Source organism: Pan paniscus, chromosome 12 (assembly GCF_029289425.2).
Source record: "Pan paniscus chromosome 12, NHGRI_mPanPan1-v2.0_pri, whole genome shotgun sequence".
Taxonomy (NCBI): Eukaryota; Metazoa; Chordata; class Mammalia; order Primates; family Hominidae; genus Pan; species Pan paniscus.
In genome coordinates this window covers 89661795-89686624 of record NC_073261.2, presented here as the reverse complement: position 1 = coordinate 89686624, position 24830 = coordinate 89661795, and the positions used below count along the sequence as shown (strand labels likewise).

General features: G+C 45.4%; 1 protein-coding gene across 9 annotated transcripts in view; it reads left to right on the top strand.

The window, feature by feature from the left end:
• The window catches only part of VIT (vitrin), a 114779-nt gene extending 93865 nt beyond the window's left edge, over positions 1 to 20914 (top strand). For all 9 annotated transcript variants that reach the window (XM_063594635.1, XM_063594634.1, XM_063594633.1 and 6 more), the window contains 4 exons: positions 7397 to 7500; positions 11530 to 11756; positions 14581 to 15094; positions 20303 to 20914. In XM_063594635.1, the coding sequence (XP_063450705.1) occupies positions 7397 to 7500; positions 11530 to 11756; positions 14581 to 15094; positions 20303 to 20481 (1024 nt within the window). In that variant the 3' untranslated portion in view covers positions 20482 to 20914. The remainder of the gene's footprint in view (positions 1 to 7396; positions 7501 to 11529; positions 11757 to 14580; positions 15095 to 20302) is intronic.
• Positions 20915 to 24830: the final 3916 nt, after the last annotated feature.

Genomic DNA, 24830 nt, shown 5'->3' with positions numbered 1-24830 from the left:
ACAAACTTTCCTGAGAATAAGAATCACCTGGATCTCCCAGCCCCATGGATTTTCTTTCAAGGAGAGGAACGGTAACCTATATAGTTTAGTAAGTGCCTTAGGTGAGTTTTATCATCAGGTAGGTCTGGAAACACTGATGATCCATCCAATTTCCCTGTCCCTAGCCCTCAAGCCTTCCTAGGAATCAAACACCTGTGCCCATTTCTGACAGGTGTTTGCTTCTTAAACCCTTGCAGCGTAGCCATTTACTATTACACAAATTCCTTCTTTTTAGGCATGGCCAACTTCTGGCTCCCTGTCATTCCTCTTCATTAATCCTAGGTCTTCCTCCAAACACAGAACAATCTAAATTTTCTCTGTGAGCTATCAACCTCTATGTTTTCTTCTCTTATTTTCAAAGGAAATCTTTGATATTCCCTAGAAAAAAAATTTTGTGTTTGCATTTAATAAGAACCTGTAATAAAATTACAAGTTAAAAGATTGCTTGCATAAAAATTTAGTGGCTTACCTCTTTGAACTTTTAAAACAGTCTCCAAGTCTGAAGAGTAACCAGGCTAGAGTTAATCAGGCCATCAGCCTATGTATCTCGGAAAAGGACACATATACTGTGGTCCTGAGACCTGCCACGGACTGCAGATTAATGATTTCTTATTCATTATTATGATTAGAGTGAAATTTAACAAATATTTCTTAAGTGTTTGCCATGTACTGCGCCCTTGGTCATTTGCAGAGGATCTGATGAAAAATTCATCTAAGTGGTTTGATTACATTTTACTTTAATTCCCTTGGTAGATGACTTCCATGCCTTTGCCCCTAATTATAATTTTAGCAATCAGAAAGGGTTTCAGAGGTCCTCTGATCCAACCTTTCAATCTGTTTAAATAAATAACTGTGGTAGAGGTTCTGTTCTTTAGGACCTCACAATCCATCCAGGGAGGCAATATTTTTAAAAGAAATACCGTTAAAAAAATTAGAAGCACCTATTCATTCATTATATGAGTAGCTCATCTGTATGCCTCTGAAGATGGATTCATCATCTGGGATGTAATAGAAGCAAGGGGTGGTCAGTGTGGAGCTCAGAAGTAGAGTGTTCACCTCCACTGGGGATGAACCGAGAGAGGAGAGGATGTTTGAGCTTCCTTTCTTCCATTTGTTTATTTCACAATTACCTATTTAGTACCTCCTGGATGCTAAGCACTAGGGATTGGAAGCTAGGAGAAAGTGCTTGTTCTCAAGTAGGTTGCAGTCAAATCTCATGATCTCTGGATTCTGTATTTGCAAATTTGCCTACTCCTTAAACTTTAAATTTATTTGTAACCTCAAACTTGTAATTCCAGGAACATTTGCAGTCATTTTTTGGACATGTGTAGAGGTGGAGAAAAAAAATGGAGTCACCTGATGCACATCTTCCCAGCTAAGGTCAAACAAGACAACACTCTGCCTTCATTTTATTTTATTTTATTATTTTATTTTATTATTTTATTTTATTTTATTATTTTATTTTATTTTATTTTATATTTTATTTTGAGACGGAGTTTCGCTCTTGTTGCCCAGGCTGGATCTTGTTGCCCTGGTGCAATCTCAGCTTACTGCAACCTCCACCTCCCAGGTTCAAGCGATTCTCCTGTCTCAGCCTCCCGAGTAGCTGGGATTACAGGCACATGCCACCACGCCCGGCTAATTTTTTTGTATTTTTAGTAGAGACTGGGTTTCATCATATTGATCAAGCTGGTCTCGAACTCCTGACCTCAGGTGATCCGCCTGCCTTGGCCTCCCAAAGTGCTGGGATTACAGGCACCCAGCCCACTCTGCCTTCTTGTTTCAACTCTCTTCAAGTGTCCTTTTTGCAGTCTTTTTTTAGTGCCACATTTTTTACATTTTTGTGCTTGTCTTTGGTGATTTTGCTATTTAAAATGGACTCCAAATGTAGTGCTGAAATGCTAGCTAGCTTTCTTAAGTGCAAGAAGCTGGGTTGTGGCTTGCAGAGAAAACAAGTGTGTTCAATTAGCTTTGTTCAGACATGAGTGACAATGCTATTGGTTGTGAGCTCAATGTTAATGAATCAATAATTTGGTGCATTCAGAAAAAGAAGAGGAAATTTGCTAGTCTGTATATGAGTCCACTCCAGAAAGTACTGAAATAATATCTAAAGGGTGTGATGAAGCTATGGAAAAGAGCCTAAACTTACGAATTCATGAGATGATGACTGATTAAAAAAAAAAAAAAAAAAAACATAGTGGGCAGCATAGTTGTAAGGCTAAAAGCCAAAGAAATTTAAGGTCATGTTATCCAAATTCAGGAAAATGGTAAACCCTTCTCAGCTAATATCTTATTATAAAGATATACTGCATATAATTAACTATTTGTAAGAAGCATATATTAAATTCAATGTCTTCAAAGAAAAACACATGTAAAACAAGGTTATATATTGTTCTGTTGATGAAAATGTTGTGACCAGAGGCTCACAGGAACCAAAACTTGTATTTCCATTGGAAGGAATGGCTCAGTACTTGCTAATTCAGTGCTCATGGCAACTGCAAATTTATAGAATGTAACTGCCAAAACTAACAAGACTCAGCTGTGTATGTGGTATGGGAAAGAGACAGGGAATCGACAATTGCTCTATAAAGTGATCAACATCAACCCAGCACCTTAATGATCAATATTAAGAATATCATGAAAATGACTAAGTGAAGAGGTTCAACATTAAATACTTTTTTTCTGTAAAAACTTTTTTTTTTTTAGTTTTTTTTGTTGTTGTTTGTGTTTGTTTGCCCAGGCTGGTCTCCAACTCCTGGGCTCAAAGGATCCTCCTGTCTTGGCCTCTCAAAGTGCTAGGATTACAGGCGTGAACCAGCATACCTGGCCTGTAAAAACTTTTGAAAGGAACCTTTATATTTTTGCTTTTTAAATTATTTGTCGATGAGCAATGTTTAATTTATGATTGGCTACTATTTCTTGACAGTCACCAGACACCCTCAGGAAATTGTGCAAAGTGAGAAAATCTAGCCCACAAATCATTTTCAAATGTAATTCAGTTTTTATAAATTAAAAATTTTACTATTAATGTTTTACATTATAACTAATGTAAAAAATGTACAAATAACATTATGTTTGATGGACAATTACATATTTATTATTGTCAGTGTCAATTTTGCAATTTTTCATTTTGTAGCCAATATGTTTTTTTGTTTCAACCAATTTTTTTTTTTGGCTCTGAAAATGTTGATAACCCTTGGTCACTAGGGGAAGATCCAGACTTTAAGGACTCTGAAGCTTATACAGTTTGGGGGCTCTCTTAAGGTGAAGATCCCAAAATGACAAATACTGTACACAATTAGACTTCTTGGAAGAGGCATTATAACTTCTTAGTTAATCTGTTTCTGTGAAACACTTAGAGCCAACTGGATAAAACATCCACTGCAGAAGCTGCCCTGGTTAGGACCAGGTAGGAAACTGGCAATATTCAGGAAAGAGATGAAAGCCCAAACTTGGGGACGGAAAGGATGGGAGAAATGTGAGAGATATTTAGAGGTAGGTCTGACAGGACGTGGTATTTGATGAGGAGAGTGTCAGGAACACACACTGCTGGATGACTGAGTGAGTCAGAGAGGAAGGCAGATGGGGAGATGGGTGGTTGGGTGGATCAGGCTTGGAAGATAAATGACTTCAGGTTTGGAAATATCTAACCTGAGGTGCCTTCCAGAGGAAGCTGTATGGAAGCCATTTTATGTATATGTGAGGTTCAAGAAAGGGGACCAACCAGTGCACAGACAGCTTTTGGCACATGAATGGTCTGTGAGTCCTGGGAGTTGATGAAATCTCCCAGGGATGTGCATAAGCCAAGAAGAGATGCATGATGGGGCTAGCACCCTAGGGAACACCAAAGTTTAGAGGTTTAGAGATGCACAGAAATAGAACAAAGAAATGTTAATGCTGTTAATTGAGTGCCTGTAGGCGCCACATATTATGCAAGGTGTTGGTTAGAGAAAGCTGAGTCAGGCAGAGAGATTGTCAGCTGGGGCTGGGGGTAAGGGAGATGGGTCGCTGAGCTTGGAGGGTGGGCACGACTGGGGCTTTCCAGATGAGGGAAGAAGTGAGCAAATGCACAAAGCTAGAAAAGTGGGAAAGGGTGAACAGTTCATTTTGACTAGAACATGGAATATCCTAAAAAAGAGAGTGAAAGAGAGAATAAGAAAGAGAACAGCCTTAACATGATAGTTGGAAATTAAATTATGGATGCTTTGAAAGCCAAAATACCAAGTTTAGCAATGGGAATTTCTGATGATTTCCAAGCAGGGGAATTTTGCGGGCAGAACTGAGGACTGAAGGTTCCTCTAGCAGATGGCCACACAACTAACACTACAGAGACCAACACAGGGATTCTTAGGGGCAGCCAGAAGCATGGGTGCCAAGACTCCCGGTGTTACAGTAGACATACAGGGTAGGGAATAAAAGCGAATGAGTGTATGTAGAGGAATGGCCAGGACCTGAGGGATGGTGGCTGATGGGCTGTATAAGTAAAAGTGTACATAGCATTTACTGAAATTGCTTTGTAAAAATATAAACCCAGCCAGGTGCAGTGGCTCAGGCCTGTAATCCCAGCACTTTGGGAGGCCAAGGCAGATGGATCACGAGGTCAGGAGTTCGAGACCAGCCTGGCCAACATAGTGAAACCCCGTCTCTATTAAAAATACAAAAAAAAATTAGCCAGGCATGGTGAAAGGTGCCTGTAATCCCAGCTACTCCAGAGGCTGAGGCAGGAGAATTGCCTAAACCCTGGAGGCAGAGGTTGCAGTGAACCAAAATCAAGCCACTGCACTCCAGCCTGGGCAACAGAGCAAGACTCCATCTCGAAAAAAATAAATAGATAAAATTTTTAAAAAATGAACCCATAAGCCCTAGAACCCGAGGGGAAGAATACAGAGTGAAAGCCACAGTGCTCCTCCACTGTGTGACTCCTCCTCCCTGAATTTGTGACTTTAGCCTCAGATCAAGACACTTCACACTGTAGGTTGATAGGAAGGTCACGCCCACCTCAACACCCGCATTTCCCCATTCTGCTGATTGCTGTGTTGTTGTTTGTTTCTGTTTAGTCCCAACCATAGAACCTGGTTTTCTTCTGGTGAAATTTCATCTATTTGGGTTTTTCCCCAGTGCCCCACTTTGGTTAAGCTTGTTTTAAATTCCCTGTCTTCCCTGAAGGTGTCCACTCTTTCTGTTTTTCATCCCTTGCCTTGTAAATAAGCCACCCTCTGGGGATAGCATAGATCATTTTGAGACAGAGAGCAGTTTGGAAAACAGGGATGGAGGAAAGGAAGCGGGGAGGCAGACACTTTCTCCTCTCTCCCAGGTCCTGCTGACTGGTTTCCTTGTGACTGCACCACTTGTCCCGGTCCGCATGGACTCACTAAGAATCCACCCATAGTCAGCATCCTTGAGGTTCCCACCTGAAACTGCCCACAACCGCTTCTTCCTGGATCCATTTCTGGTGTTTGTAGAAAGGCTACTTTAAAAAGTTTTCTTGGCCAGGCATGGTGGCTCACATCTGTAATCTTGGCACTTTGGGAGGCCAAAACAGGACAATAAGCTGCCCGAGTCCACACGTTTAAGACCAGCCAGGGGCAACATAGCAAGACCTTGTCTTTACAAAAAATGAAAAAATTTGCCGGGTGTGGTGGCATGCAACTGTGGTCTCACCTACTTGGGAGGCTGAGGTGGGAGGATTGCTTGAGCCCAGGAAGTTGAGGCTGCAGTGAGCCAAGATGGGGCCACTGCACTCCAGGTTGAGCAACAGAATGAAACCGTGTCTCTGAAAAAAAAAAAAAAAAGTCTTCTCCTTCTTGAAAACTTAGTAGCCTCTATGGCCAGGCTTGGTGGCTCATGCCTGTAATTCCAGCACTTTGGGAGGCCGAGGCAGGCAGATCACCTGAGGTGAGGAGTTGGAGACCACCCTGGCCAACATGGCAAAACCCCATCTCTACTAAAAATACAAAAATTAGCTGGGTGTGGTGACACGCACCGGTAGTCCCAGCTACTTGGGAGACTGAGGCAGGAGAATCACTTGAACCCGGGAGGTGGAGATTGCAGTGAGCCAAGATCGTGCCAGTGCACTACAGCCTGGAGACACAGCGAGACTCCGTCTCAAAAAAAAAAAAATGGCCGGGCACGGTGGCTCATGCCTGTAATCCTAGCACTCTGGGAGGCCAAGGCAGGTGGATCACGAGGTCAGGAGTTCAAGACCAGCCTGGCCAAGATGGTGAAACCCTGTCTCTACTAAAAATACAAAAATTAGCCAGGCGTGGTGGCAGGTGCCTGTAATCCCAGCTACTCGGGAGGCTGAGGCAGGAGAATTGCTTCAACCTGGGCGGCAGAGGTTACAGTGAGCTGAGATCGCGCCACTGCACTCCAGCCTGGGTGACAGAGTGAGACTCCATGTTAAAAAAAAAAGAAAGAAAAAAGAAAACAGTAACCTCTAGCCTGGACTGACTACATAATGTGCAGGGCAGCTTGTTCAAAAATGATGAAGAATTTCAGGACGGCAGCAGCAGAGCACTATGCCAAGCCTGGGCCTTTCTGACTGAGGCTCTTCTGGAGCGTGGCGCCCTGTGTGACTGCGCAGGTCTCACGCCCACGAAGTCAGCACTGCCTGTGGCTGAGTGTCAGCGCTTTGTGAGATGTGATCTCACACCTCATCTTGGGTGCGATGCACACACACCCGCCCTCCTGCACGCCTCCACACCCTCCACTCCGCCGCTTCGTGGGGATTCATTTCTAGAGAGGGATTCTTATTGTGTTTTTCCACTGAATTCACTCCAACTCCTCCCCAGTTAATCTTTTTCAGTCTTCAGCAAAATAGATGTTGACCTTCTAGATGAGTTTGAGTAGTGTCAGCCGGTTGCAGGATGAGAAACAGAGAGAGGTCTCCTTGGTACCACTATTCACGTGCAATTCCAGTGCTAAGGGTAACCCAGAGAGTGGCTGACAGCTGAGATTCTCTTTCTGGAGAGGGGGGTCTGGGGTAGGCTGAGAACGCTGAGCACTCCACAGATGGGATCCTGACATTTGCAAAATCCCACTTGACAACAGTCCCGTTCATTAGCAATATGGGTGTTATAACGATGTTTTCATCTACATGAGGAATCTGAAGCCCAGAGAAGTTGTCTCCTCAAGATCACACAGCCAGGAAATGGCACAGTCAACACACGCCTTCTGAGCCTTGAAATAGCCTCCTTTTCTCTACACACACCAGTCCACAATGGGACATTTTACAAGCCATAGCAGAAGGCTTTGAAGCAGCTTCTATTTGTATATAAAAGAATCAACCATGATCTCTGCCTTCCTCCAAAGGTATTAACTTTCCAGCTAATTTGTATTTCTTGTTCTGACTCTTCAGAGACAACCCTGCTACTCACTTTAACCTCAAGACACACACGAATTCTCGAGATCTGAAGACAGCCATAGAGAAAATTACCCAGAGAGGAGGACTTTCTAATGTAGGTATGTGATCCGGATTCAAATTATACTATCTTGCTACCATCGTTCTCTTTCTACGTGATTGTCTTCTAACCATTCTATATAAAAGGAAAAAATAATAATAATCCGTCAAGAAATAACTTCTGGTCAGGCGTGGTGGTTCACACCTGTTATCCCAGCACTTTGGGAGGCTGAAGCTAGCAGATCACTTGAGGTCAGGAATTCAAGATCAGCCTGGCCAGCATGGTTAAACCCTCTTTCTACTAAAAATACAAAAATTAGCTGGGTGTGGTGGCGGGTGCCTATAATCCCAGCTACTTGGGAGGCTGAGGTTGCAGTGAGCCAAGAAGGCGCCACTGCACTCCAGCCTGGGTGGCAGAGCGAGACTCCATCTCAAAAAAAAAAAAAAAAAAGACAAAGAAATTACTCCTGCAACATCTATATCTTTTCTAAAGTTATCATGGCTTCAGAGGGCAAGAATCTTTAACACACACACACTGTACAGTCCCAGCATGCTTGGTTTGCAAGAAGGGGTAGCATTCTTCAGGGCAATCAAGTCTGCTGTCCTGACTATTTTTTTGTTGGCCTACAAGTCATCACTTGTTTCATTAAATTTTGTGACCAGTTAAGGAAGCCCCTCAGTGCCCCTTGAGAATCTTGTTCCAATCAACTACCGTTGTAGTGATGATTGTGCAAAGAGAAACATGTTCTCTGTTTCAAGCTAGGTCTTCTGTGATATCTGAGCCTTTGGGGTCTCACCAGAAATCCAAAGTCTAGTCCTCAGTGGGGCATGTCCAGAAATTCCATTTTATGTTTATCCAGAGGTGATTGGCCATTAGGAAACAGTTTCACACTAACCAAGCTCAAAGACTGTCAAAGAGCCCATGTCAGTGTATTCATTTGTAAATGAAAGATTGGCTTTGGGGGCACTGGAGGGAGACTGTCCACCTCTTGGGGAAAGTGTTTCTGTCATCAAAATCCAAAGAAATGGAGACATGAGCCACAGTTGCTTGGCTTAGAGTACATGCAGGGAATTGAGCTGTCTTTGAGGGAGCATCCTCAGAGTTACAGTAAATCTGATTAATGATTTCCCTTCCCACTTCAGTGTATGTCTCTGTAGTGACCAGAACATTAGTATCTAACACATACAGAGCTTTTCACCTTTGAACAATGCTAAATAAACACTAGCCAAGTCACTCTCCATGCCCCCAAAGCAGTATTACCTTCATCACACACATGACAGAGTTGATTTCTGGTTTGTTTATAACTTAATGCTTACATTAGTAAAATCCCAGTGGAGACAAACGTCAGAAGGCACTCTCGTTCCTTGGCGAGGTTAGCGATGGGTCTCAATCCAATCAGCATACGTTTTTCAGTGGATGACATGTTCTGACTTTGCCTCTGTATTGTCCAGAATTTGGGTTCTGAGGACAGAATCCATTCAACTGATTCCAACAGAAAGGGATTTATTTCAGGCTATTAAGTAGTTTGGAGAATCACTGTAAGAACTGAAGAAGCAGACTGTAGGCTGAGCTTTAAGAGATGATGTCTGAAGGCTTCCTGCAGAAGTAGGACCTCCAAGGGAGCTGCTCCTTCTTCCAAGATTAGGAAATCACTTTCTGAATTTTGCCATGGCAACCTCTTCAGAAACCTGCTTTGTCCAGGAAGCCAGCATGATCAGGAGATCAGGAAGCTTCTTCTAGAGCTGCCAGCTCCAGAACCACGCCCTCCCTGTGCCATTCACACCCACAACATGGATCTCCACACCCTGCCGCCCCAAACCACTGCAGCTAGCAACCAACCCCAAGCACCTCTGCGGACAGTATCCCAGAGAAGTCAGATACTAAAGATATTTGTCAGCAGAAATATAAACAAAAGTACAGCCTCTGCCTCACTTTTATCTTCTAAATCTCATGTAAGTGCATCAATTCATGGAACTAAAACAAAGCTAAATCCCTAGCTGCAAGGGAGTCTGGAAAATGTAGTTTTCTGATTTCCAGCCTCTATTTTCAAGACCCACTGGAAGGTGGATGGAATGTGTGTTGAGCACTATACACCATGGCCTCCAGGTATAAGGTTAGGTGGGGTTGAGGGGATCTTCTCATGGCATCTTGTGCTCTGCCCTATAGGTGCCTAATATTAGGCCAGAGAGGACTTCCGGGTGCTTTGTGCTTTGGGAAAAATTGTCCATTGGCTATAAAAGCAATTCTTAGCAGCCAAGGTTTTTCCTTAGCAACTGGGTTCTGTGCAGCCAGATCACATGGGTTTTCCAAGACATTTCTGCAGCATCTGTATATGTAACCATTTGATGTTTCATTTGACAGGTAAGATAATACCAGCTAGTGGAGACAGGATGCTGGCCAAAATCAGAAATGCATTGAGTATAATACTACTAATCCTAAAGTCTAAAGAAGGTGCTTCTTAACTTTTATGGAGATTGAGGACTCCTTTGAGAATTCCGTGAAAGCTATGGCCCTTCTATCCAGACAGATACTTATATACACAAAATACTGTGTATAATTTCAAGTGCCCTGGGGTTCACAGAGCCCAGGTTAAGAGCTCTGCCTACTCTATACAGCCATGCTGACTCTAGGGTGAACAGTCATCCCAGTTTTCCCAGAAGAACCTGGGGCTTTCAGTACTAAAACTGGGAAAGTCCTGGCAAACTGAGACAATTGGTCATTGTCTAGTTGACTCTGAAAATTTCCTGAAGCCCTTCTCAGTGTGAAATATGCACTTGGAAAAGTCATGGCAGGAGGCTTTGTAGCACTTCATGGCTGCTGCACTCAGCTGAAGTAGATTGCTGTTATGGAAAGCTAGGCCCAGAGATGTAGGGTGACCTACTCAGGGCCACACAGCTAGCAGGTAGCACAGCCAGGGCTAGAACACAGTCTGTCAGTTCCCAGTGGGTGCAACTCTTCTCTGCCCAACCAGACCTGTGCCCTTGGCCTGGAACTGGAGGAAAAACACTCCTGACCCCAGAACACAGCTCTGTACAGCCAGCAGGAGCCTCAGGCTCACCCCAGGCTGCAGGGGGCCAAGAAGAGGCTACTGTCACTCCAGGTCAACTCCTCCCACCCTACACTCTTGGAAACAACATGGGGCTGGCTTAGGGGCTTAGTGTGGGTCCAGCAGAAAAGGGGCACTTTTGTTCGCATGAAAGTCTTTGGCCGGGCACGGTGGTTCAAACCTGTAATCCCAGCACTTTGGGAGGCTGAGGCGGGCAGATCACAAGATCAAGAGATCGAGACCATCCTGGCCAACATGGTGAAACCCCATCTCTACTAAAAATACAAAAATTAGCTGGGTGTGGTGGTGCATGCCTGTAGTCCCAGCTACTTGGCAGGCTGAGGCAGGAGAATCACTTGAACCTGGGAGGTGGAGGTTGCAGTGAGTCGAGATTGTGCCACTGCACTCCAGCCTGGCAACAGAGTGAGAATCTGTCTCAGGGAAAAAAAAAAAAGTCTTTCTCACCTGCTTGCTGTCCCTAAAACTTTCTTCAAAGCGGAGACAATTAGAAGTTGAAGGCTTGAAATGAAACCAAAATGGACAGTGGTAACGGCTGCACATTGTGAATGTACTTAATGCCACTGAATTGTACACATAAAAATAGTTGAAGTGATTTTAAAAAAGAAACAGGCCGGGTGCAGTGGCTCATGCCTGTAATCTCAGCACTTTGGCAGGCTAAGGTGGGTGGATCACTTGAGCCCATGAGTTTGAGACCAGCCTAGGCAGCATGGCAAAACCTCGTCTCTACAAAAAAAACACAAAATTAACCAGGTACAGTGGCACACGCCTGTAGTCCCTTCTACTCAGGAGGCTGAGGTGGGAGGGTTGATTAAACTCGGGAGGTTGAGGCTGTAGTGATCTGTGATCAAACCACTTCATTCCAGCCTGGGCAACAGAGCAAGACCCTGTCTCAAAGGAAAAAAAAAAAAAAAAACTAGGGAGGGAATGAGTGTGTTTTTCTGGACCTCTTTGTGCTGCTGTGATCTCTTCCTGTATTTATAATCAGCAGGATCACTCCAAGCATGAATTTTCTTTTTCTTCCAGGTCGGGCCATCTCCTTTGTGACCAAGAACTTCTTTTCCAAAGCCAATGGAAACAGAAGCGGCGCTCCCAATGTGGTGGTAGTGTTGGTGGATGGCTGGCCCACGGACAAAGTGGAGGAGGCTTCAAGACTTGCGAGAGAGTCAGGAATCAACATTTTCTTCATCACCATTGAAGGTGCTGCTGAAAATGAGAAGCAGTATGTGGTGGAGCCCAACTTTGCAAACAAGGTAGATGACTGCCCGGAGACCTACCCAACATCAGGATTTTCTGCACTCTGAAAAATTGTAACGCCGTTGCAGTGGTTTTCCCATGCCTTTAAATGTGCATGAAGCTCATTTCTAGGCAGTAAGGCCTCCAGGGAGGGACTGGTCAATCCGAAACCTGCAATTACCCTCTCAAAGCAAAACCCCACACCCACCAGCAGCTGTGGAGGAGCAGTGTACTCGAATTCTCAGCTAGGTTCTCCCTTGCTCCTTCCACAGCCCCAGGGGGGTCTCACCCAGGCAGCCCCAGGAGCCTTCACACATGCATGCAAGCGAACATACTCTCTCTCTCTCTCTCTCTCTCTCTCTCACACACACACACACACACACGCACACACACACACACTTTCTCCTGTATACACACATTGCCGATTCATCAACCTGATAAACCAGAGAAAGGAGGCACTGAACCACAGCAGTGAGATCGCGTTTTCAGATGCTCCTCCTGGGTTCTGTGGAGATGCCCAGCAGGAGATGTGGAGCAAGGCCTCCCTCACTCACTACACCAAAGCTGTTCCCTTTGTACAGTGGAACACCACATAAACCTTCCTCCAAAGAAAAGGCTCCAGCTTTAAAATAGAAAGCGAGCCTTGGACAGGTTTGTCTTTGAGGCCCTTCCAGCTTTAATATTCTATGTGTCTACAGCCAGCAGGGCTCAACCTCCTGCACCACATCAAACTGATGACCACTTCCTGCTCCTTGAAATGCCCTTCTCCCTGGACTTCCAGGATGCTGTATGGCTCTTATTTCACTGCCTCTTGCCTTTTTTCTACCCTCAATGTTGACCTCCCCAGGTCTACAGCCTCCTGTTTAAGAGGCCCTCTCCTGCAGGATCCCTCCCAGGGTCACTGCTTCCGCCTTTATCTCTTTTTTTTTTTTTTTCAGACGGAGTCTCACTCTGTCGCCCAGGCTGGAATGCAGTGGCGCGATCTCGGCTCACTGCAGTCTCCGCCTCCCAGCTTCAAGCAATTCTCCTGCCTCAGCCTCCCAAATAGCTGGGACTACAGGCACACACCACCACGCCCAGCTAGTTTTTTTATTTTATTTTATTTTTTTATTTTTAGTAGAGATGGGGTTTCACCATGTTAGCCAGGATGGTCTCGATCTCCTGACCTCTTGATCCTCCCGCTTCAGCCTCCCAAAGTGCTGGGATTACAGGCTTGGGCCACTGCGCCCGGCCCTACCTTCATCTCTTGAGCTCTGTAGCCATCCATTTTCAGCTGACTGACTTTTCTCCACCTGATGTTCTATCAGAACCTTAAATCCCACCTGTAACAAGCCAAGTTCATCATCCTTCCCGCTGAACTGTTTCCTCCTCTGGACTTTACATGAATGACCACACACCCATCCCAGAGAGCAGTGTCTCCCCAGAACTCCTCATCAGCTCCCACATCACAGATCCCTCTCCCTCCTCTTTCCCTCGCCTGACGCCCCCTCCCCAGTTCAAGCTGGTACCCTCCATCTGGCCCTTCTCCCTCCTGGTGCTCCCCAGGCTAGTTTAGATTTCACAATGAAGCCCAACTCACATTTCTGATGGGTTCCCTCAGTCCTGTGGGGTCCTTGCTCCAAATCCTTCATTGCTACCCATTGCTCTCAAGGCCTTCTGGGGTGCAGTCCCAACCTACTCTCCTGGCCCATCTATTATGACCCCCCACAGCCCTGTGTTCCGGTCAGCTGGTCTCCCATCCACACCCAGCTCCGCCTCTGTCTCCTGCTGTGACTTCACTGCCTGGTGGAAATCCCTCCCTCCATCTGTTGGCCAGAATTCAGCTCAAGCTCAGCACTTACCTCACATGTCATGAGCTCCATGGAAAGTTTTGTGAACTCCATTTAGGTTTTTACAAATCAATTTTTGAAAAATATTTTCCAGGAAAGTTTGAAGCCATCTCTTGTTCTAAAATAATCTTTTAATTATACAAGGGTAGTTGTCTGGTCTGACTCTTTCTGTGACCCAGAGGCAGGGGTAAGGAAGAAACACCACGCCTTGGGAACATTATACCAGCCGCTTCCGGGAGCGCAACAATCAGTTTGCTTAAGGTGTATTTGCAGCTGCCTTATTTTTTTCTGGAATAAGCTTAGGCACTGGTAAATAAATATTCATTTGCCTGGAGGCAGAGTTGTCTGGTTCTGAAGGTGAATTGATTTGTGTTCCAATCTCAGGGACTCAGGGAAGTCCCCTCATAGCTTGGTTTGTTCCTTTGTGGCAGGGGGTTATGATTCCACCTTGTAGGGTGAGTGTGGGGATTTAATGAGAGAATCATTCCAAGAGCATCTGATGGGACCCCTAACATGTGGTCATTCAGCAACTGTGGGATCCCTTCCCGCCTGGAACAGGGCTGCTCTGGAGACATTTCCATAGCGATTTCTTGTGTATGTCATCTCTTTTCCCAACTGGAATAAAAGCTTTCTTTAGTCCTCTCATGCCATGGTACCCACGAATGCCAATCTTATGGCTGGCTGCCAGTACAAAGGAGGAGCCTGGAGAAGCATAAATGTGAAGCTGACACCAGAGATTTAATATCTCCCTATGAATTTGCTTAGCAGACAGCTTTCCACTAACGCAGGCAGGGACTCAGCTGAGGGAGTAGGACTGAGTCCAGCGATAACCCGGGGGCTTCGCCTCAGTGAGTGGCTGCTGGGTGAACCGAGATGGAAGAACACGGTAGGAGGGCTAGTGCAGAAAACAAGGGCCTGCTTGCTTCTTCACCTGCCTGGGGGATCAAGCCTAATGGTGACACTGGAGGATTTGACCCTGACGTGGCGTGGGTCCCTCCCCTCTGTCTTCTAGGCCGTGTGCAGAACAAACGGCTTCTACTCGCTCCACGTGCAGAGCTGGTTTGGCCTCCACAAGACCCTACAGCCTCTGGTGAAGCGGGTCTGCGACACTGACCGCCTGGCCTGCAGCAAGACCTGCTTGAACTCGGCTGACATTGGCTTCGTCATCGACGGCTCCAGCAGTGTGGGGACGGGCAACTTCCGCACCGTCCTCCAGTTTGTGACCAACCTTACCAAAGAGTTTGAGATTTCCGACACGGACACGCGCATCGGGGCCGTGCAGTACACCTACGAACAGCGGCTGGAGTTTGGGTTCGACAAGTACAGCAGCAAGCCTGACATCCTCAACGCCATCAAGAGGGTGGGCTACTGGAGTGGTGGCACCAGCACGGGGGCTGCCATCAACTTCGCCCTGGAGCAGCTCTTCAAGAAGTCCAAGCCCAACAAGAGGAAGTTAATGATCCTCATCACCGACGGGAGGTCCTACGACGACGTCCGGATCCCAGCCATGGCTGCCCATCTGAAGGGTAAGCTGGGCTGGCCAAGCAGCCTGGTGCTGAGGCTGCTTTCTGGGGCTTGGTGGGCCAGTGGGACAAGGAAGTTATTGTCTTTTTATGCATTGGTTTTTTCTGCGACTTAATAAAAATGTTCAAAGCCGCAGGGAGGGCATTAGGGGTAGAAACACTGCAAGCCCCTCTGAGTAGGGAGAAGGAACAAGGATGGGGCAGCAAGGTGGTCTCCTAAGTGTCATTACAAACCCATGGCCTGTGGATGACTGGGCGCATTAACCCTTTCCTTTACATCCTGCACCCTGAGGCATTTCCCACAAGAGCATGATACATTAAAACGGAATTTGACTCATCACTTTACCTCTATTAAAAACACCAAACCTCCATCTCTATTGAATATGTCAAATTGTACTGGTACTTAGACCACCAAATTGTGTTAGTAACTTTTCTTTCTTTATTTATTTATTTTGAGACAGAATCTCACTCAGTCGTCCAGGCTGTAGTGCAACGGTGCCATCTCCAATCACTGCAACCTCTGCCTCCCAGGTTGAAGCAATTCTCCTGCCTCAGCCTCCCAAGTAGCTGGGATTACAGGCATGTGCCACCACACCCGGCTAATTTTTGTATTTTTAGTAGAGATGGGATTTCGCCATGTTGGTCATGATGGTCTCGAACTCCTGACAGGTGATCCTCCTGCCTTGGCCTCCCAAAGTGCCAGAATTACAGTAGTGAGTCACCATGCCTAGCCATGTATTGGTACCTTTTAAGGAAAAATAATGTTTTTAAAGACAAGTACTTTTTCTGTAAGCAACTGTTAACCAGATTCGTGGGGCTTCAGGGAAACCTGAAAGGAATTTCGATTCAAAATATTTAAAGAGACCAGGCATGGTGGTGCACGCCTATTATCCCAGCTACTCGGCAGGCTGAGGTGGGAGGATTACTTGAGCCCTGGGGTTGGAGGCTGCAGTGATCTATGATTGCACCACCACACTCCAGCCTGGGCAACAGAGCAAGATCCTGTCTCAAAAAAAAAAAAAAAAAAAAAAAAAAAAGGGCCAGGCACAATGGCTCACGCCTGTAATCCCAGCACTTTGGGAGGCTGAGGCGGGCGGATCACCTGAGGTTGGGAGTTCGAGACTAGCCTGATCAACATGCAGAAACCCCGTCGCTACTAAAAATACAAAATTGGCCAGGCAAGGAGGCACACACCTGTAATCCCAGCTACTCAGGAGGCTGAGGCAGGAGAATTGCTTGAACCCCAGAGGTGGAGTTTGCTGGTGAGCCGAGATCGCACCATTGCACTCCAGCCTGGGCAACAAGAGCAAAACTCCGTCTCAAAAAAATAAAATGTTCAAAGAGCTATGTCCACATAAAAATTTCTAAGAGGGCAACAAAATTTTAAAATATGAAAAATGAGCAAAATATGTCTGTAAATGTTTAGAAAATCAGCCACATTTATGCCTTTATTGCAGAATTTATGTATAATCACTGATCCAAAAAGTGTCATAAGTTATCAAGAACATAAACAGCCTGGAGAAAACCCCAAGTGATAATAATACTACTACTACTAATAAAAGTAAACCAAGTAGTCAATGAACACCAATGCCCTGTAGACAAATGTGAATATACACAACTCACTCAGTGCTGTGGTTGTTATTTCTTCTTCAGTGCCTAAATTTTTTTTTTTTTTCCTGAGGCAGTGTCTTGCTCTGTCACCCAGACTGGAGTGCAGTAGCACGATCTCTACTCACTGCAACCTCTGCCTCCCGGATTCAAGCGATTCTTCTGGCTCAGCCTCCCAAGTAGCTGGGATTACAGGCACACACCACCACGCCCAGCTAATTTTTGTATTTTTGGTAGAGACGGAATTTCACCACGTTGGCCAGGCTTTTCTTGAACTCCTGACCTATAGCCATCCACCTACCTCAGCTTCCCAAAGTGCTGGGATCACAGGCATGAGCCACTGCACCTGGCTTCTGTGCCTACATTTAATTTCAGTTATTTGGCAGGATTTTCTGAATGGTTGAAAGCTACTTTCATTTCTTCCTAAAACAAGCCTTAATGAATCAACAATGCTGGTTTCTAGAATCCAAAGTAGCCGGAGACGGGGTTCAGGCAGAGTCTTCCTGGTGACTTACCGTTTATGGAGCCTGTAGGGCACCCTCATAATGGTGGGATGGCTGATGGCCTGCATGCCAACAATCACAAGGTCCACCAGGCTCATATCAGCAGAGTGAAGACGGATTAAGGCTCAGAAGCAACTGGCCCAAACTCCTAGATTGAATGGGCAGAGCCAGATGGGCCAGCTTTGACGGCAAGCCCAAGGCTCTCCTGCTTTCTCCTAACATCTGTCCCCAGTTTGTGCTCAGCTGCATCATCACTTATTTTTCTAGATGTATGTCTTTTGGGCCTCAACCAGAGGGTATCCTTGGCCTACTCATCAGAAAAAATGAAGACTGAGGGAAATGGCTGAGGTGCTGTCAGCGCAGCCTTAATGAACTAGGACCAAAATATGCAAATTACCTGGAGGCAGATTCTTACTCAGCTTAACACTGAGATTTGTCTGCAAATGTAATGAGCATTGTGTTCCTGGGAGTATCCAAGTCAAGGCTGGGTGACCATCTGTTAGAATTGCCAGTAGGAGATTCTCTACAACAAGAGTGGACTTGGGATCTGGAAAACTAAATTTCTTTTCTTTTTTTTCTTTCTTTCTTTTTTTTTTTTCTTTTGAGATGGAGTTTCGCTCTGGTTGCCCAGGCTGAAGTGCAATGGCACAATCTTGGCTCATTGCAACCTCCACCTCCTGGGTTCAAGCGATTCTCCTGCCTCAGTCTCCCGAGTAGCTGGAATTACAGGAACCTGCCACCACACCCAGCTAATTTTTTTTGTATTTTTAGTGGAGACGGGGTTTCACCATGTTGGCTAGGCTGGTCTTGAACTCCTAACCTCAGGTGATCCACCCACCTCAGCCTCCCAAAGTGCTGGGATTACAGGTGTGAGCCACCACGCCCGGCCCGGAGAGCTAAATTTCTAATACTGTTTGCGTAGTTTTTTAAGGGCAACCTCTCCATCTTTGAGCGGGAAGGAGGGCTTAGACTGTCTAAACCCAGCTCTGCAGCAAAGCTGCTCTCACTGACACCTGGCAGCACTTTAAAGCCCAAAGCTGGCTCCTTCCAATCTAGACAATATTCCGAGAAAAGAAACTGGAGGAGGGAGAAAGGGGACTGGCAGCTTAAATGCAATTTAATGGGCCACAATCAAAAAGCAGCTTAGGTCAGAGCCACGTGAGGTATGCACGGCTCTCCCAGGCACCCAGAAGATGCTAGAAATAGTGACAACACTGTGGGGGACTCGGGGGGAGGTGCCAGGGCAGGAAGGCTACATCCAGGCTCTGCCCTCTGTTTCATGGCCATTTTGCTTACCCTACTCAGACCAGCCTGAAGGTGGCGCGAGAATAGGCTATTGTAGAGTAAGGTCAAGGACCTGCTGACCAGCTGCCCACAACCCAAATCAAGACCCACCACCCCAGGCAGTCTCCCAGTTTTCCCACTAAGAATGGATGCCTTGTCTCTGAATCCCGTCCTCTCCTCCCTGGGTCATCTTCTCCCCACTGCAATCCAACACCTGCAGTCTTATTTTACTCCTTCCCATTTGCACCTAGACATGCTCAAGTTCCTCCCTCCCTATAAATAAAACATTCTCTGTGACTCCATGTTCTGCTCCAGTTACCACCTACTGACTCCCTTTCACAGCCAGACTTCAGGAAAGGAGATGCTGACCCCACATGCTCACTTCTTTTTCAGTCTCAACTCACAGTAGTTCATTTGGTTTCTTCGGCATCTTCTTCCCTGAAACTGTTCTCACGAAACTACCAGTGTCTTGGTTTTGTTTTTTCTTCTTCTTTTTTTTTTTTTTTTTTTTTTGAGATGGAGTCTCGCTCTGTCACCCAGGCTGGAGTGCAGCAGTGCCATCTCGGCTCACTGCAACCTTATGCCTCTGAGGTTCAAGTGATTCTCCTGTCTCAGCCTCCCGAGTAGCTGGGACTACAGGCATGTGCCACCACCCCTGGCTAATTTTTTGCAAAAAAAAATATATATATATAGGATTTTTTGTGACCTCGTGATCCACCCACCTCAGCCTCCCAAAGTGCTGGGATTACAGGCATACGCCACCGCACCCAGCCTGTTTTTGCTTTTTTAAAAATCCAATGAGGCCAGGCGCGGTGGCTCATGCCTGTAATCCCAGCACTTTGGGAGGCCGAGGCAGGAGGATCACTTGAGGTCAGGAGTTCGAGACCAGCCTGGCTAACATGGTGAAACCCTGTCTCTACTAAAAGTACAAAAATTAGCCAGGTGCAGTAGCACATGCCGTAATCCTAGCTACTCGGGAGGCTGAGGCACAAAAATCTCTTGAACCTGGGAAGCGGAGGTTGCAGTGAGTGGAGATCACACCATTGCACTCTAGTCTGGGTGACAGAGTGAGATTCTGTCTCAAACAAACAAACAAAAACCCATTGAGCACTTTTTCATGTTCATCTTACATGACTGCCCTGTAGCACCCAACAGTGTTGGACACCCCCTTCTTTATCTTGGAAGCCTTTCTTCATCACAATGTTGAAACAGATGCTGGGGACCATCTCTCTGGCACCTTTGGCAAGGGTTCCTGCACTGGAAATGAGGTTGGATTCAATGGTTTGTAAAGTCACCCTCAAGCCTAAAGTGATTCCATTCCACCGTTTTAGTTTAAAAGATCTTGAACCAGCTTTTGATGGCATTTAAGGCTCTCTCAGATTTGGCTTGGCTCTTCCCACTGGTAGAGCAGGCATGTGTCATGTATCCTGATCTGCATGGCCCCAAAAGTTTCACTTGTCCCAAAATATCTTCCCCTCTTCTATTCCCAAACATGAAATTCTTACCATGTTATTTACTCCATTTTGTTCATTTTTTCCTAAAATACTATAAACTCCTGAGATAACAATTATATAAACGTTGTTACTGTTGGCATAGAGTGTATGCTCAAAGGCATTTATTGAGTGAATGAATGAATGGCCATACTTAGTCTTTATTCTGGAAACCTAGAGGCCTGTAGGGTATTTTTGGTTTTGTTTTGTTTGGGCATATTTCTGATTTTGGATTTGGCTGTGCCAACAGGGCCACAAGAAGAGAGAGATTCTTTAGCAGCACCTTTACTTGGGGACATTTGTTCATCTAACCTTTGTCCCCACAGGAGTGATCACCTATGCGATAGGCGTTGCCTGGGCTGCCCAAGAGGAGCTAGAAGTCATTGCCACTCACCCCGCCAGAGACCACTCCTTCTTTGTGGACGAGTTTGACAACCTCTACCAGTATGTCCCCAGGATCATCCAGAACATTTGTACAGAGTTCAACTCACAGCCTCGGAACTGAATTCAGAGCAGGCAGAGCACCAGCAAGTGCTGCTTTACTGACTGACGTGTTGGACCACCCCAGCGCTTAATGGGGCACGCACGGTGCATCAAGTCTTGGGCAGGGCATGGAGAAACAAACGTCTTGTTATTATTCTTTGCCATCATGCTTTTTCATATTCCAAAACTTGGAGTTACAAAGATGATCACAAACGTATAGAATGAGCCAAAAGGCTACATCATGTTGAGGGTGCTGGAGATTTTACATTTTGACAATTGTTTTCAAAATAAATGTTGGGAATACAGTGCAGCCCTTACGACAGGCTTACGTAGAGCTTTTGTGAGATTTTTAAGTTGTTATTTCTGATTAGAACTCTGTAACCCTCAGCAAGTTTCATTTTTGTCATGACAATGTAGGAATTGCTGAATTAAATGTTTAGAAGGATGACATGCAATGTTTCTGACTGTGTCTTGTGTACACAAGGTTCGTGGCAGGGCCACCATTTGCTCTCCTCAGTTCCCAGAGCACCTTCTCTGGGCTCACAACTGGCCTAAGGTAACAACACACCTGCAGAGGTGCAGAGACAATGTACAGTGGTGTTGCTTCTCCTGATGTGCCTCCCTCGCTGTTGTCTGAGTTGATGAATACTTGCCACATGATGCTTTAGGAGCAGCCGGCTCTTGAGGACCAAGCTGATCTTGCTTAAAAGTGGGGCAGTAGACCTGGCGCGGGGGCTCACGTTTGTAATCCCAGCACTTTCAGAGGCTGAGGCAGATGGATCGCCTGAGGTGAGGAGTTCGAGAACAGCCTGGCCAACATGGTGAAACCTCGTCTCTACTAAAAATACAAAAATTAGCATGGTGGCACCAACCTGTAGTCCCAGCTACTCGGGAGGCTGAGACACAAGAATTGCTTGAACCCAGTAGGTAAAGGTTGCAGTGAGCTGAGATTGTGCCACTGCACTCCAGCCTGGGCGACAGAGTGAGACTCTGTCTCCAAAACCAAAAGTGGTGTAGTAGGCTGTGCATTAGACTCACTTAGGAGACTACAGTGCTGGTTCCCAGGCTCCACCGCAGTACCAGTGAAATCTGAGTCCCTGGGATTGGAGCTTGAACATTGGCACGTTTTAAGAGCTCTCTGGTGATTTGTATCTGCTGCCGTGATCTAGAAGCACTGAGCTACCCTTGAGGAGTTAGTGTTACATTTCCTCAAAGAGGCCCCATTTTTACCTGCTGCCCTGGGTCCATCCAGTTGAGCATTTCTCTTGGATTTCTCATTTGTTAACCAAATATTATTGCTAGCTGCATTAAAATAAGCTGGGATGAGTTTGGTTGCACTTCACTTTTTACTTCCAGCTTCTCCAAAGACTCACCTATCAGCATGTGAAATATATGTGTAATTGGGAAATGTCCAAAAGAATTATAAATAGAGATGACTTAGTTGATAGGTTATGTTTTATAAAAATATATTGTGAAGAATACTACTCTGAGTGGGAACAGAAACAGTAATTGTGTCAATATTTGGGACAAAATATTTACATAAAAAATTAGAATCGAGGATATCATTCAGTCAGCAGAATTTATACTGAGCTTACCATATTTCTTAATAGCTGAAGAGAGAGTATATTGTCAATTGAAAATATTGTGGTCCACAGAGAAGAAACAATTAAAGGTGTCAACAATTTCAGATTTATTTGCCATAAAATTTACTTTGAATGCAATTACAATTTTGTCCAAAAACTTCAAAATATAAATCTGGGTTTTTTTTAAAGGAAATTCTTCAGAAAGGTACTGGTGACACTCTATTCATGCCAGACTCAGCTAAGAAGCTAATTTAGGCTGGGCATGGTGGCTCATGCCTGTAATCCCAGCACTTTGGGAGGCCAAGACAGGTGGATCACAGGAGATCAGGAGTTCAAGAGCAGCCTGACCAACATAGTGAAACCCCGTCTCTACTCAAAATACAAAATTAGCTGGGCATGGTGGTGCATGTCTGTAGTCTCAGCTGCTTGAAAGGCTGAGGAAGGAGAATCGCTTGAATCTGGGAGGTGGAGGTTGCATGAGCCGAGATGGTGCCACTGCACTCCAGCCTGGGTGACCTGGGTGACAGAGTGAGCAGAGTGAGTTTGAGACTCCGTCAAAAAAAAAAAAAAAAAAAGCTAATTTTAAAAACTTAAAGAAGGACTAAGAACGATTATTCCGCCTACATCTTTGCATGTGAAGACAAACCCCATAAAGGAGTTTTTCAACATTGCTTCCATGTACACATACAAGTTATTTGGATTTTTTAAAGAAATATTTTATTTTGGAAAATGGTTTTTGAATCTAGTTATTTTATAGGGGCCTTAATATAAAAACCAATTTGTCATCAATAAGTAAATATTTCCAAAAGTAATATAATTTTAATTATTTTGGTGTCCTCTTTCACTCACAAACCTGTCTCAGTTAGGAAAATAAATGATATGGTCACCCTAGTTATAGGCATTATAAATTTGAGGATAACTGGCACCTCTTCCAATGAGTCTGTTGTCTACGCATTGTCAACAAATATTGAGTGTATGCTATGGGGGCGGGGACAAAGGTCATAGGGAGTGAGACACTCAAAGGCTATGGTGTCATCAGAATTGTCGGTATGGATGTTCCAGTCACCAAAGACAATGACGGGAGTCGGGATGGAGAGAATATAGCCAGGCTCTGGCACCTTCTGCAAATGAGAGGAAGTGACTCAGAGATTCGTAGAAGGCAACAGTGATGAGTTTGAGGGGCTGAATACAATCTGAGGCGAGACCTTCAAGGGAGCTGAGACTTTGAAGGAGGACTAGGAAGGGGAGAGTGAGGAAGGGGCAGTGGAGCAAAGGGCAGACCTATCCCCCATTCCAGACCCGAAATACATGGGGTGAGAGATAAAAAACAGCCTCCACTTGGGAGTTTGCAAGAGACAACCTGGTTTCAGAGAAGCAGGCCAGGAAGGTGAAGGGGCTGAGGCTTCTGGGAGCTTGCTGACAGCAGAGAGGAGCTCCCTGAGTCCCAGGGGGAAGGCTGGCTGGGGAGTGGGGTAGGTCAAATCAGAGTTTGCACAGAGCAGTTTGGGGATAAAAGTTCTGGGGATGTTGGATGAGTGAGAGGCTTGGAAATGACTGTCACCTCCCGCAACCTAAACTGTGCCTAATGTTGCTGAGGCAGGCCTAAAATCTTAACACTAGAAACAGAGCCTTAGAGACAATCTATGTCAATCCCTCAAATTGCAAAAGAGGAAACCCAGGCCACAAGAAGGTTGTGCAGATATGGAGGGACAGAACCAGAATTTGGATCTGTCTGCTGACCTACTGGCTCATGTGACCACTTTTGTCGGGGTCAGAGACCCCCACCCCATCCCCATCCCCACCCAACTTGGCTCTGCACACTCCTGGGCTCTCGACTGGCCTTTGCAAAGCTCTCTGGGTCCTGCAGACTCTGGAGCCAGTCTCCTAAGGCAACTCCATCCTTCATTCCGTGGTCTCAATAGAAAAATCTCTTCCAAGCCCTTTCCCCTCAAACTCAACCAACACAAGCACACAAGGGCCATCAGTCCAGCTGCTCTGTGCATATCACATCTAAACTTCACTTGACTTAATTTTCCCATTTCTCAGGAGTTAAGGCCCTCTGGCAGACTTTTCTTTACTGAGGCTCAAAGTTTTGCAATAAGGCTCTGCTAAAAAACTTTCTGGCCAAACTGACAGTGTTCAGAGGCTACTGGTTTCTCTGGGCTCTTTAAACATTTTGAACAGGACAAAACCTCCATAAAGCAAAAGCCTCCCAGCAGCAGTCTCAAGGGGCCAGCATGGGTTTATCGACAAGATAATGCTTCTGTGTCCAAGGATATTCCAGCTTACAAAATGAATTTACAAACAATAATGTTTTCCGATCAAAATCCTAAGAAAAGATCCTCCCTTAGATTACCAATATATAAATGTGGTAAGTAGGAAATATGCTTGAAAGCACAAATTCAATTACCTTGAAAAGAGACATTTATGCAAGTAATGCCTTTGAGGAATTCACAGTCCAGTGAGAAACCACACACAAATGAATAATTAAAATCATACAATTGCTATCATGGAATTATGCACAAAGTGCATGACTGGCAATTGCAAACAATCTCATGAGAAATAAAGTTGGGATAATGCCTGACAGTGAGTGTTTGTCATATGCTGGGCCCTGTTCTAAGGACTTCATATGTATTAACTCACTTATCCCTATGATTTGCTGAGAAAGATTGCCTTAGTCCATTTTATGCTGCTATAACAGAATACCTAAGACTAGAATGGTGAGAGAGAACAGGAGAGAGAAAGGAGGCTGAATTCATCCTTTTATCAGGAATCTACTCCTGCCATA